Source organism: Arachis stenosperma, chromosome 10 (assembly GCF_014773155.1).
Source record: "Arachis stenosperma cultivar V10309 chromosome 10, arast.V10309.gnm1.PFL2, whole genome shotgun sequence".
Classification (NCBI taxonomy): Eukaryota; Viridiplantae; Streptophyta; class Magnoliopsida; order Fabales; family Fabaceae; genus Arachis; species Arachis stenosperma.
The window spans coordinates 114,552,128-114,567,393 of NC_080386.1; the positions used below are offsets into that span (position 1 = coordinate 114,552,128).

At 40.3% G+C, this 15,266-nt stretch overlaps 1 protein-coding gene across 1 annotated transcript; it reads left to right on the forward strand.

The window, feature by feature from the left end:
* Positions 1 to 14,518: 14,518 nt before the first annotated feature.
* LOC130957513 (uncharacterized) lies at positions 14,519 to 14,950 on the forward strand. Its single transcript, XM_057884366.1, has one exon. The coding sequence runs from the start codon at positions 14,519 to 14,521 to the stop codon at positions 14,948 to 14,950; it is 432 nt and encodes a 143-aa protein (XP_057740349.1).
* The last annotated feature ends 316 nt before the right edge of the window (positions 14,951 to 15,266 follow it).

Below are 15,266 nucleotides of genomic sequence, written 5' to 3' on the forward strand. Positions count from 1 at the left end.
TAGCTACCTTGTGGTTGACTCCATAACGTACCAGAGCAGAGTATAGCTGCTTATTACAGAAATGAGTACCCCCATCACTGATTAACACTCTAGGGATACCAAATCTGCTGAAGATATGTTTCTGGAGGAATTTCAACACTGTTTTAGTGTCATTAGTGGGTGTTGCAATAGCCTCCACCCATTTGGATACATAATCCACTGCCACCAGAATATAAGTGTTTGAGTATGATGGTGGGAAAGGTCCCATGAAGTCAATACCCCATACATCAAACAACTCAATCTCCAAGATTCCTTGTTGAGGCATGGCATAACTGTGAGGTAGGTTTCCTGATCTTTGGCAACTGTCACAGTTAAGCACAAATGCTCGGGAATCTTTATAGAGAGTAGGCCAATAGAAGCCACTTTGGAGGACTCTTGTGGCTGTTCGCTCACTTCCAAAATGTCCTCCATATTGTGATCCATGGCAGTGCCACAAAATCCTTTGCGCTTCTTCTTTAGGCACACATCTACGGATTACTCCGTCTGCACATCTCTTGAAGAGATATGGTTCATCCCAAAGATAGTACTTTGCATCTGTGATTAATTTCTTTGATTGCACCCTACTGTACTCTTTGGGTATGAATCTCACTGCCTTGTAGTTTGCAATGTCTGCAAACCATGGCACTTCCTGGATGGCAAACAGTTGCTCATCCGGAAAAGTTTTAGAGATCTCAGTGAGAGGGAGGGACGCCCCTTCCACTGGTTCTATTCGGGACAGGTGATCTGCTACTTGATTTTCTGTCCCTTTTCTGTCTCTTATTTCTATATCAAACTCTTGCAGAAGCAACACCCATCTGATGAGTCTGGGTTTTGAATCCTGCTTTGTGAGTAGATATTTAAGAGCAGCATGATCAGTGTACACAATCACTTTTGATCCTACTAAATAGGATCTGAATTTGTCAATGGCGTAAACCACTGCAAGTAGCTCTTTTTCTGTGGTTGTGTAATTCTTCTGTGCATCATTTAGAACACGGCTGGCATAATAAATGACGTGTAGAAGCTTGTCATGCCTTTGTCCCAACACTGCACCAATGGCATGGTCACTGGCATCACACATCAGTTCAAATGGTAATGTCCAGTCTGGTGCAGAGATGATTGGTGCTGTAACCAATTTAGCTTTCAGAGTCTCAAATGCCTGCAGACACTCTTTATCAAAGATAAATGGCGTGTCAGCAGCTAGCAGGTTGCTCAGAGGTTTGGCGATTTTAGAAAAATCCTTTATAAACCTCCTATAGAATCCTGCATGCCCCAAAAAGCTTCTGATTGCCTTAACATTAGCAGGTGGTGGTAATTTTTCAATTACTTCTACCTTAGCTTGATCCACCTCTATCCCCTTGTTCGAAATTTTGTGCCCAAGGACAATTCCTTCAGTCACCATAAAGTGACATTTTTCCCAGTTTAAAACCAGGTTAGTCTCTTGGCATCTTTTCAGAACAAGTGCTAAATGGTTAAGGCAGGAGCTAAATGAGTCTCCAAATACTGAAAAGTCATCCATGAAGACTTCCAGAAATTTTTCCACCATATCAGAGAAAATTGAGAGCATGCACCTCTGAAAGGTTGCAGGTGCATTGCACAGGCCAAATGGCATCCTTCTGTATGCAAATACTCCAGATGGGAATGTGAATGCCGTTTTCTCCTGATCCTGGGGATCTACTGCAATTTGATTATAACCTGAATATCCATCCAGGAAGCAGTAGTATTCATGACCTGCTAGTCTTTCTAGCATCTGGTCTATGAATGGTAAAGGAAAATGATCCTTTCTGGTGGCTGTATTGAGCCTTCTGTAATCAATACACATACGCCACCCAGTAACTGTTCTTGTAGGAACCAGTTCATTTTTTTCATTATGAACCACTGTCATGCCACCTTTCTTAGGGACGACTTGGACAGGGCTCACCCAGGGGCTGTCAGAAATAGGATAAATAATTCCAGCCTCTAGTAATTTAGTGACCTCTTTCTGCACCACTTCTTTCATGGCTGGGTTCAGCCGCCTTTGTGGTTGGACCACTGGCTTGGCGTCACCTTCCAGTAAGATTTTGTGCATGCATCTAGCTGGGCTAATGCCCTTAAGATCACTGATGGACCACCCAAGAACTGTCTTGTGTGTCCTTAGCACTTGAATTAGTGCTTCCTCTTCCTGTGGCTCTAAGGTAGAGCTTATGATTACAGGAAAGGTATCACCCTCTCCCAGAAATGCATATTTTAGGGAAGGTGGTAATGGCTTGAGCTCGGGTTTAGGAGGTTTCTCCTCTTCCTGAGGGATTTTCAGAGGTTCCACTATTTTCTCTGACTCCTCCAGATCAGGCTGGACGTCTTTAAAGATGTCCTCTAGCTCTGATTCGGGACTCTCAGCCATATTGACCTCTCTTACCAGAGAGTCAATAATATCAACACTCATGCAGTCATTTGGGGTGTCTGGATGTTGCATTGCTTTGACAACATTCAACTTGAACTCCTCCTCATTGACTCTCAAGGTTACTTCCCCTTTTTGGACATCAATGAGGGTTCGGCCAGTTGCTAGGAAAGGTCTTCCTAGAATGAGAGTTGCACTCTTGTGCTCCTCCATTTCCAGCACCACAAAGTCAGTAGGAAAGGCGAATGGCCCAACCTTGACAATCATGTCTTCAATCACGCCTGATGGGTACTTAATGGAGCCATCAGCAAGTTGAAGACATATCCTGGTTGGTTTAATTTCTTCAGTTAAACCAAGCTTTCTGATAGTAGATGCAGGTATTAAGTTGATACTTGCCCTAAGATCACATAAAGCTTGCTTGGTACAATTACCCTCTAATGTGCATGGTATCATAAAGCTCCCAGGATCTTTAAGCTTCTCAGGTAAGCTTTTCAGAATGACTGCACTGCATTCTTCAGTGAGGTAGACTTTTTCAGTTTCCCTCCAATCCTTCTTATGGCTTAAGATTTCTTTCATGAACTTAGCATAAGAAGGTATTTGTTCAAGTGCTTCTGCAAACGGAATCTTTATTTCAAGAGTCCTGAGATAGTCTGCAAAGCGGGCAAATTGCTTATCCTGTTCCGCTTGGCGGAGTTTTTGAGGATAAGGCATTTTGGCTTTGTATTCCTCAACCTTAGTTGCTGCAGGTTTATCACCTACAGGAGTGGGTTGGGAAGCCTTTTTAGAAAGGTCAGCACTTGTATGTGACTGATTCCCCACTGGCATTTGAATGCCAGTGGTGGGAGCTGGAGTGGCGTTAGACGCCACTTCCTTGTTTGTCACTGGCGTTTGAACGCCAGAACCATGCTCCCTTTGGGCGTTCAACGCCAGATCCATGCTTGTTTCTGGCGTTGAACGCCAGGAATGAGCATGGTCTGGGCGTTCAGCGCCAGCTTTATTCCTCTCTGGGCTCTGATTGTCCTCAGAGGGATTTTGAGTATCCACCTGTTCATTTCTTGGTTTCCTGCTGCTTTGAAGTGAGGTATTTAATGTTTTCCCATTTCTTAATTGAACTGCTTGGCATTCTTCTGTTATTTGTTTTGACAGTTGCTTTTCTGTCTGCTTTAATTGTACTTCCATGTTCCTGTTAGCCATTCTTGTTTCCTGTAATATTTCCTTGAATTCGGCTAGTTGCTGAGTTAGAAAATCTAATTGCTGATTGAATTCATTAGCCTGATCCACTGGACTGAGTTCTGCAGTTACTGTTTTAGCTTCTTCTTTCATAGAGGATTCACTGCTTAGGTACAGATGCTGATTTCTGGCAACTGTATCAATAAGCTCTTGGGCTTCTTCAATTGTTTTTCTCATGTGTATAGATCCACCAGCTGAGTGGTCTAGAGAAATCTGAGCTTTTTCTGTAAGCCCATAGTAGAAGATGTCTAATTGCACCCATTCTGAAAACATTTCAGAGGGGCATTTTCTTAGCATCTCTCTGTACCTCTCCCAAGCATCATAAAGGGATTCATTATCTCCTTGTTTGAAGCCTTGAATGTTTAGCCTTAGCTGTGTCATCCGTTTGGGAGGGAAATAGTGATTCAGGAATTTTTCTGACAGCTGTTTCCATGTTTTTATGCTGTTTTTAGGCTGGTTATTTAACCACCTCTTAGCTTGATCTTTGACAGCAAATGGAAACAGTAATAGTCTGTAGACATCCTGATCTACTTCTTTATCATGTACTGTATCAGCAATTTGCAGAAATTGTGCCAGAAACTCTGTAGGTTCTTCATGTGGAAGACTAGAATACTGGCAGTTTTGCTGCACCATGATAATGAGCTGAGGATTCAGCTCAAAGCTACTAACTCCAATGGAGGGTATACAGATACTATTCCCATATGAAGCAGTAGTGGGGTTGGCATATGACCCCAGAGTCCTCTTGGACTGTTCATTCATACTTACTTCCTTAATGGAATACAAGTTGAGAATTTATATGTTGAGAATTATTTATTTTATAGTAATGGAATAACAAAAAATGGGATATAGATATAAAAATATTTTGGAGATATTTTGTGAAAGAAAATTATTATTATTATTTTTTTTTAAAAAATAAAAACGAAATAAATAAAAGAAAGTGGAAATATTTTGAAATTGAAAATTGAATTTTTAATGTAAAATTTTCGAAAAAGTAGTTTTAAAAAAAAAAATTAGAAAATAAAAAATTTTTGAATTTTGAATTTTATGATGAAAGAGAAAAACACACAAAAGACACAAGACTTAAAATTTTTAGATCTAATGCTCCTTATTTTCGAAAATTTTTGGAGGAAAAACACCAAGGAACACCAAACTTAAAAATTTTAAGATCAAGACACAAGAAAAACTCAAGAACACCTTGAAGATTCACCAGAACACCAAGAAAACAAGAAAGAACACCAAACTTAAAATTTTTAGAAAACTTTAATAAAATTTTCGAAAATTGTGAAAAGATTAACAAGAAAACACCAAACTTAAAGTTTGGCACAGGATTAAATCAAGAAAAATTATTTTTGAAAAAGGTTCCAAAGCGTAAAACCAATTATCAGGAACAACTTGAAGATCAAGGAAGAACCAAGAACACTAACACGAAAATTATGAAGAGAATATAAAATATGCAATTAACACCAAACTTAGAATAAGATACTAACTCACGAAAATTAGCAATTATATAAAAGAAAAATAATAAATTTTGAAAAGAAATTTTTGAAAAGAAACTATCCTATCAATATTGATTTAATGACTCTATAATAAAAATAAGGATAAAAATAAAAATAAATTATTCCTAATCTAAGAAATAAAATAAGCCTTCAATTGTCCAAACTCAATAATCCCCGGCAACGGCGCCAAAAACTTGGTGCACGAATTTGTGATTCGCACAACTAACCAGCAAGTGCACTGGATCGTCCAAGTAATACCTTACGTGAGTAAGGGTCGATCCCACGGAGATTATTGGCTTGAAGCAATCAATGTTTATTTTATTTGTCTTAGTCAGGATGTCAACAAAATTGTTTGGATTACTTGAACAATAGAGTTATTTGTTTATAAAGGATGCAGTACTGGGGAATAATAGCGTTACTTGTTGTGCAGTAGTGAGAAACATGTTGGAGTTTTGGAGATGCTTTGTCCTTTGAATTTCTACTTTTCCTTGAGATCCTCTTCCCACACGCAAGGTCCTTCCATGGCAAGCTCTATGTAGGGTGTCACCGTTGTCAATGGCTACTTCCCATCCTCTCAGTGAAAACGTTCCTATGCTCTGTCACAGCACGGCTAATCATCTGTCGGTTCTCAATCAGGTTGGAATAGAATCCATTGATTCTTTTGCGTCTGTCACTAACGCCCAGCCCTCAGGAGTTTGAAGCACGTCACAATCATTCAATCCCGGAATCCTACTCGGAATACCACAGACAAGGTTTAGACTTTCCGGATTCTCATGAATGCTGCCATCAATCCGGCTTATACCACGAAGATTCTGTTGGGGAATCTAAGAGATATTCATTCAGTCTGATGTAGAACGGAGATGGTTGTCAGGCACACGTTCATGGATTGAGGAAGGTGATGAGTGTCACGGATCATCACCTTCTTCACAATTAAGTGCGAATAAACATCTTAGATAGAAACAAGCGTGTTTGAATGGAAAACGAAGGAATTGTATTAAATCATCGAGACGCTGCAGAGCTCCTCACCCCCAACAATGGAGTTTAGAGACTCATGCCGTCAAAAAGTATGTAATTCAGATCTGAAAGTGTCATGAGGTACAAGATATGTCTGTAAAAGTTGTTTAAATAGTAAACTAGTAACCTAGGTTTACAGAAAATGAATAAACTAAGATAATTGGTGCAGAAATCCACTTCTAGGGCCCACTTGGTGTGTGCTGGGGCTGAGACTAAAGCTTTCCACGTGTAAAGACCTTTCTTGGCGTCAAACTCCAGGTTTTGACGTGTTTTGGGCGTTCAACTCCGGATCATGACGTTTTACTGGCGTTTAACTCCAGACAGCAGCATGTACTTGGCGTTCAACGCCAAGTTACGTCATCTATCCTTGCGCAAAGTATGGACTATTATATATTGCTGGAAAGCCCTGGATGTCTACTTTCCAACGCCGTTGAGAGCGCGTCAATTGAACTCCTGTAGCTCCAGAAAATCCATTTCGAGTGCAGGGAGGTCAGGATCCAACAGCATCAGCAGTCCTTTTTCAGCCTAAGTCAGATTTTTGCTCAACTCCCTCAATTTTAGCCAGAAAATACCTGAAATCACAGAAAAATACACACACTCATAGTAAAGTCCAGAAATATGATTTTTGCCTAAAAACTAATATTATTCTACTAAAAACTAACTGAAACATGCTAAAATCTACATGAAATTACTCCCAAAAAGCGTACAAAATATCCGCTCATCAGCAATACAGAAGAGAATCCAAAAGGAGAGTGCAAGGCCATTGATATAATCAATATGGCCGAATGCACAAGGGAGGAGGAGGACAAAAATCCTAATGAGGAAGACCTCCTGGGACGTCTCTCAAGCAAGAAGGAGTTTCCTATTAAGGATCCAAAGGAATCTGAGACTCATATATAGACCATAGAGATTCCATTAAATCTCCTTCTGCCATTCATGAGCTCTGAAGACTATTCTTCCTCTGAAGAGGATGAAGATGTGACTGGAGAGCAAGTTGCTCAATATTTAGGAGCTATCATAAAGCTGAATGCCAAGTTGTTTGGTAATGAGACTTGGGAAAGTGAACCTCCCTTGCTCATTAGTGAACTGGATACCTGGATTCAGCAAATTTTACCTCAAAAGAGACAAGATCCTGGCAAGTTCTTAATACCTTGTACCATAAGCACCATGACCTTTGAAAAAGCTCTGTGTGATCTGGGGTCTGGGATAAATCTTATGCTACTCTCTGTAATGGAGAAGCTGGGGATCATTGAGGTACAACCTGCCTTGTTCTCATTACAATTGGCAGACAAGTCATTGAGACAAGCTTATGGAATAGTAGAGGACGTGTTAGTAAAGGTTGAAGGCCTTTACATCCCTGCTGATTTCATAATCTTAGACACTAGGAAGGAAGAGGATGATTGCATCATCCTTGGAAGACCTTTCCTAGCCACAGCAGGAGCTGTGATAGATGTCAACAGAGGTGAATTAGTCCTTCAATTAAATAGAAACTACCTTGTGTTTAAGGCACATGGCCATCCCTCTGTGATAAAAGAGAGCAAGCATGAAGAGCTTCTCTCAGTTCAAAGTCAAGAAGAGCCCCCACAGTCAAACTCTAAGTTTGGTGTTGGGAGGCCACAACCAAACTCTAAGTTTGGTGTTAAGACCCCAGATCCAAACTCTAAGTTTGGTGTTGGGACTATCCAACATTGACCTGATCACCTTGTGGCTCCATGAGAGCCACTGTCAAGCTATTGACATTAAAGAAGCGCTTGTTGGGAGGCAACCCAATTTTATTTATCTAATTTTTATTTTATTTTTATTTTGTGTTTTATTAGGTACATGATCATGAGGAGTCACGAAAAAAATATAAAAATTAAAAACAGAATCAAAAACAGCAGAAGAAAAATCACACCCTAGAGGAAGCACAGGCTGGCGTTCAACGCCAGTAAGGAGCATCTGGCTGGTGTTCAACGCCAGAACAGAGCATGAATCTGGCGCTGAATGCTAGAAACAAGTAACATGCTGGCGCTGAACGCCAGTAACAAGCATGAAACTGGCGTTCAACGCCAGAAACATGTTACATGTGGGCGTTGAATGCCCAGAACGTGCACCACTCGGCGTTTAAACGCCAGAATGGTGTGCAAAGGCATTTTACATGCCTATTTGGTGCAGGGATGGAATTCCTTGACACCTCAGGATCTGTAGATCCCACAGGATCACCTCAGGATCTGTGGACCCCACAGGATCCCCACCTAACATATTCCCACCTTACCTCCTAATCCTAGTTTTACTCTTCCCCATATCACACTTCCCAAAAACCCTTCACCAATCACCTCAATCTCTCTTCCCAATTACCCCCTTCACCACTCACATCCATCCACTCTTCCCCATAAACCCCACTCACCTTAAAAAAATTCAAAACCATTTTCCCACCCATTCCCACCCTAAATGGCCGAACATATACTCTCCCCTCTCCCTATATATACCCTTCCATTTTACTTCATTTTCACACAACACAACCCCCTCTTCCTCACCTTGGCCGAACCTACATCTCTCCTTCTCCTCCATATTTTCTTCTTCTTCTTCTTCTTCTTCTTCTTCTTCTTCTCTTCTTTCTTCTCTTGCTCGAGGGCGAGCAATATTTTAAGTTTGGTGTGGTAAAAGCATAAGCTTTTTGTTTTTCCATTACCATCAATGGCACCTAAGGCCAGAGAATCCTCTAAAAAAGGAAAAGGGAAGACAAAAGCTTCCACCTTCGAGTCGTGGGAGATGGAAAGATTCATCTCCAAGAGCCATCAAGACCACTTCTATGATGTTGTGGCAAAGAAGAAGGTGATCCCTGAGGTCCCTTTCAAGCTCAAGAAAAATGAGTATCCGGAGATCCGACATGAAATCCGAAGAAGAGGTTGGGAAGTCCTAACCAACCCCATGCAACAAGTCGGAATCTTAATGGTTCAAGAGTTCTATGCCAATGCATGGATCACTAGAAACCATGATCAAAGTATGAACCTGAGTCCAAAGAATTATCTCACAATGGTTCAGGAAAAATACTTAGATTTTAGTCCGGAAAATGTGAGGTTGGCGTTCCACTTGCCCATGATGCAAGGAGATGAACGCCCCTACACTAGAAGGGTCAACTTTAATCAAAGGTTGGACCAAGTCCTAATGGACATATGTGTGGAAGGAGCTCAATGGAAGAGAGACTCCAAAGGCAAGCCAGTCCAACTAAGAAGACTGGACCTCAAGCCTGTAGCTAGAGGATGGTTGGAGTTCATTCAACGCTCCATCATTCCCACTAGCAACCGATCTGAAGTTACTGTGGATCGGGCCATCATGATTCATAGCATCATGATTGGAGAGGAAGTAGAAGTTCATGAGGTCATCTCCAATGAATTCTACAAAATAGCTGAAAAGCCCTCCACCATGGCATGGCTAGCTTTTCCTCACCTTATTTGCCATCTATGTTACTCAGCTAGAGTTATCATAGAAGGAGACATCTCCATTGAAGAGGATAAGCCCATCACCAAGAAGAGGATGGAGCAAGCAAGAGAGACCCTTCACGGTTCTCAAGAGATGCATGAGGAAGCTCATCATCAAGAAATCCCTGAGATGCCTCAAGAGATGCACTTTCCTCCCAACAACTATTGGGAACAACTCAACACTTCCTTAGAAGATTTGAGCCACAATGTTGAACAATTAAGGGTGGAACATCATGAGCACTCCATCATTCTCCAAGAAATAAGAGAAGATCAAAGAGCAATGAGGGAGGAGCAACAAAGGCAAGGAAGGGACATAGAAGAGCTTAAGGACATTGTTGGTCCTTCAAGAAGAAGACGCCACTAAGGTGGATTCATTCCTTGTTCTTATTTCTCTGTTTTTCATTTTTTTATGTTATGTGTTTATCTATGTTTTGTGTCTCTACTTCATGATCATTAGTGTGTAGTAACCATGTCTTAAAGCTATGAATAAAATCCATTAATCCTTCACCTCTCTTAAATGAAATATGCTTTAATTCAAAAGAACAAGAAGTACATGAATTTCAAATTTATCCTTGAATTTAGTTTAATTATATTGATGTGGTGACAATACTTTTTGTTTTTTGAATGAATGCTTGAACAGTGCATAATTTTGATCTTGTTGTTTATGAATGTTAAAACTGTTGGTTCTTGAAAGAATGATGAACAAAGAGAAATGTTATTGATGATCTGAAAAATCATGAAATTGATTCTTGAAGCAAGAAAAAGCAGTGAAAAACAAAAGCTTGCAAAAAAAAATGGCGAAAAAAATTAGAAAGAAAAAGAAAAAGCAAGCAGAAAAATCCAATAGCCCTTAAAACCAAAAGGCAAGGGTAAAAAGGATCCAAGGCTTTGAGCATCAATGGATAGGAGGGCCCAAGGAAATAAAATCCAGGCCTAAGCGGCTAAATCAAGCTGTCCCTAACCATGTGCTTCTGTCATAAAGGTCCAAGTGAAAAGCTTGAGACTGAGTGGTTAAAGTCGTGATCCAAAGCAAAAAGAGTGTGCTTAAGAGCTCTGGACACCTCTAACTGGGGACTCTAGCAAAGCTGAGTCACAATCTGAAAAGGTTCACCCAGTCATGTGTCTGTGGCATTTATGTATCCGGTGGTAATACTGGAAAACAAAGTGCTTAGGGCCACAGCCAAGACACATAAGTAGCTGTGTTCAAGAATCAACATGCTTAACTAGGAAAATCAATAACACTATCCGAAATTTTAAGTTTCTAGAAAAGCCAATCATTCTAAACTTCAAAGGAAAAAGTGGGATGCCAAAACTGTTCAGAAGCAAAAAGCTACAAGTCCCGCTCATCTAATTAGAATTAATATTCATTGATATTTTGGAATTTATAGTATATTCTCTTCTTTTTATCCTAATTGATTTTCAGTTGCTTGGGGACAAGCAACAATTTAAGTTTGGTGTTGTGATGAGCGGATAATTTATACGCTTTTTGGCATTGTTTTTAGGTAGTTTTTAGTAAGTTCAAGCTACTTTTAGGGATGTTTTCATTAGTTTTTATGTTAAATTCACATTTCTGGACTTTACTATGAGTTTTTGTGTTTTTCTGTGATTTCAGGTAATTTCTGGCTGAAATTGAGGGACTTGAGCAAAACTCTGAAAAAGGCTGACAAAAGGACTGCTGATGCTGTTGGAATCTGACCTCCCTGCACTCGAAATAGATTTTCTGGAGCTACAGAACTCCAAATGGAGCGCTCTCAACAGCTTTGGAAAGTAGACATCCAGAGCTTTCCAGCAATATATAATAGTCCATACTTTATTCGGAAATTGACGATGTAACTTGGCGTTGAACGCCAAGTACATGCTGCTGTCTGGAGTTAAACGCCAGAAAAACGTCATGATCCGGAGTTGAACGCCCAAAACACGTTATAACTTGGAGTTCAACTCCAAGAAAAGCCTCAGCTCGTGGATAGATCAAGCTCAGCCTAAGCATACACCAAGTGGGCCCCGGAAGTGGATTTATGCATCAATTACTTACTCATGTAAACCCTAGTAGCTAGTTTAGTATAAATAGGATAATTCACTATTGTATTAGACATCTTTTGACAGTTTAATCTCTTGACTGTTTAGCCTTTGATTATTTGATCTCTTGATCATTCAGGGGGCTGGCCATTCGGCCATGCCTGAACCTTTCACTTATGTATTTTCAACGGTGGAGTTTCTGCACACCATAGATTAAGGGTGTGGAGCTCTGCTGTACCTCAAGTTTCAATACAATTATTATTACTTTCTATTCAATTCTCTTTTATTCTTATTCCAAGATATACGTTGCACAACACCTTGATGAATGTGATGATCCGTGACACTCATCATCATTCTCACCTATGAACGCGCGTGATTGACAACCACTTCCGTTCTACTTTAGGCCGGGCGCATATCTCTTAGATTCCCCAACAGAATCTTCGTGGTATAAATTAGATAGATGGCGGCATTCATGAGGATCCGGAAAGTCTAAACCTTGTCTATGGTATTCCGAGTAGGATTCCGGGATTGAATGACTGTGACGAGCTTCAAACTCCTGAAGGCTGGGCGTTAGTGACAAACGCAAAAGAATCAATGGATTCTACTCCAACCTGATTGAGAACCGACAGATGATTAGCCGTGCTGTGACAGAGCATAGGACCATTTTCACTGAGAGGATGGGATGTAGCCATTGACAACGGTGATGCCCTACATATAGCTTGCCATGGAAAGGAGTAAGAAGGATTGGATGAAAGCAATAAGAAAGTAGAGATCCGAGAGGAGCACAACATCTCCACACGCCTATCTGAAATTCCCACTATTGATTTACATAAGTATTTCTATCCCTTTTTATTTTCTATTTATTATTAATTTTCGAAACCCATAACCAATTTAATCTGCCTAACTAAGATTTATAAGGTGACCATAGCTTGCTTCATACCAACAATCTCTATGGGATCGACCCTTACTCACGTAAGGTATTACTTGGATGACCCAGTACACTTGCTGGTTAAGTTGAACGGAGTTGTGTCCACACATAGTTGAAAAAGCAATGAATTTTACAAAATACAATAACAAAGGAATCACAATTTCGTCCACCAAGCACATGGAACACTTGCGATTCGTGCTGCAGATTCTGAAAGAGAGAAAACTGTACACGAAACTTTCTAAATGTGAATTCTGGAAGAATGAGGTGAAATTTATGGGTCACGTAGTGAGTAAGCAGAGAATAGTTATGGATCTTTCCAAGTTTGAGGCAATGATGGACTAGGTGTAACCTACATCAGTGATGGAGATAAGAAGCTTGTTAGGTTTAGCAGGATATTATTAGAGGTTTATCAAGGGCTTTTCACAAATTGCATTGACTTTGACAAAGTTAACTCGAAAGGATGCGCCATTTGTCTGGACATCAGAATGTGAAGAGAGGTTTCAAGTCTTGAAGCAGAAACTGACTACAGTGTCTGTGCTTGTATTACCCAAACCTAATGAGCTTTTTGAGGTGTATTGTGATGCTTCGTTTAAGGATCTGGGGTGTGTGCTGATGCAACACCGCAATGTTGTGGCATATGCTTCACGACAATTGAGACTGCACGAAGTAAAATATTCAACTCTCGACTTAGAACTTGTTTCGATTGTGTTTTCCTTAAAAGTGTGGAGGCATTACTTGTATGGGGTTAAGTTTCAAGTTTTCTCTGATCATAAGAGTTTGAAATACCTCTTTGATCAGAAGGAGCTCAACATACGGCAAAGAAAGTGGTTGGAGTTGCTGAAAGATTATGACTTTGAGTTAAGTTACCACCCGGGAAAGGCGAACGTTGTAGCGGATGTATTGAGTCAGAAGTCATTGATGGTCACTTGGATGATGATTAAGGAAGAGGAATTGGTGAGCAAGTTTGGGAATTTGAGACTGAGTGTCGGAAAATCTAATGGGAATGTATGCCTAAACCAACTGCAAATCTCTAATGACTTCAAGTCTGAAATTTTAAAAGCTCAACAAGACGATCAGGAGTTTTACAGATGGTATTACAGATAATCGAGAAGGGAAAGAGATAGGGAGTTTCATGGGACGAAGATGGAATATGGAAGTACAAGGGTAGGATTTGCGTGTCGAATGTTGAAAATTTGCGACAAGATATCTTGAAGGAGGCGCATAGGAGCGGATTCTCTATCCACCCGAGAAGTACCAAGATGTACCATGATCTGAAGGTGATGTTTTGGTGGCTAGGAATAAAGGGCGATATAGCATCGCACGTTTTTAAGTGCCTAACCTGTCAGAAGGTCAAAATTGAACACCAGAAACCATCTGGAACCCTCTAACCTTTAGAAATTCTACAATGGAAGTGGGAAAGCATTGCCATGGATTTTATGTCGGGGTTGCCAAGAACTCGAACTGGATTTGACACGGTTTGGGTGATTGTGGATCGGCTGACAAAGTCAGCTCACTTTTTACCCATTCGGATGGATTGTACCTTAGAAGAGCTAGCACGTTTGTATATCAAGGAAATGGCAAGGTTGCATGACGTGCCTACCACCATAAATCTCCGACAGAGATCCTCGTTTCACTTTGAGATTTTGGGGAGCTTTCTAGCGGCTGTTTGGAACTCAGTTCCGTTTAAGTACTGCGTACCATCCTCAAACCAATGGCCAATCATAGAATACAATTCAAACTAGAGGATATGTTGAGGGCTTACGTTTTGGACCAACTGGCAAGTTGGGATCGATATATGCCGCTAGTAGAGTTTACATATAATAACAGTTACCATGCGAGCATCGGAATGGCTCCATATGAGGCTCTGTATGGAAGAAACTTCCAATTTCTGCTATGTTGGAATGAAGCCGGGGAAACAAGTTTGTTAGGGCTTGAGTTAGTAGCTGAAACTGCCAAACAGATTAAGAAAATCCGAAATTGAATGCTTACCGCTCAGAGTCGCCAGAAGAGCTACGCCGATCAGAGATGGAAACCGTTAGAATTTGATGAAGGAAATTATGTATTCCTAAGAGTTACTCCAATAACAGGAGTGGGTAGAGTGATCAAAGTAAAGAAATTGAACTTGCACGACGTGTTTCAGATCCTGAAGAGAATCGGGCCGATAGCGTATCGGATAGCTCTACCACCGCGTCTTTCAAACTTGCACGACGTATTTCCTGTGTCACAGCTTCGGAAATACACTTTTGATACTAGCCACATTTTAGAACTTGAATCAGTTCAATTGAAAGAGGATCTGACGCTTCAAGTGACCCCGATTCGAATTGACGATACTAGTATTAAGCGATTACGCGGAAAGGAAGTCTCATTAGTAAAAGTTGCTTGGAGTCGAGCTGGAATTGATGAACACACTTGAGAACTCAGAAATGAGGAAAGACTACCCACATCTATTTTCAGGTATCTGAATATGAATTTTGGGGGCAACATTTTTAATTAGGTAGGTAGGATGTAAACTCCATAAAAATTTATAAATAAGTAGTAAATAAATTAATTATTATTCAAAGAAATTAGAAAAATCAATTTTTTTAATTTAGAGGAGTAGAAATATTAAAATATGAATTTTGAAACTAATTTTAAAGATTTTGGTCCAAGATCGAGCCAACGAATTGAACCGATTGAACCGGATCCAAACCGAACCCAAGGCCCAACCCATTCACTCCCTTATAAGTGGC

Excerpts from the sequence above, each read along its gene's own strand:
- LOC130957513 (XM_057884366.1), top strand. The coding sequence starts at position 14,519 with ATGCTTACCGCTCAGAGTCGCCAGAAGAGCTACGCCGATCAGAGATGG.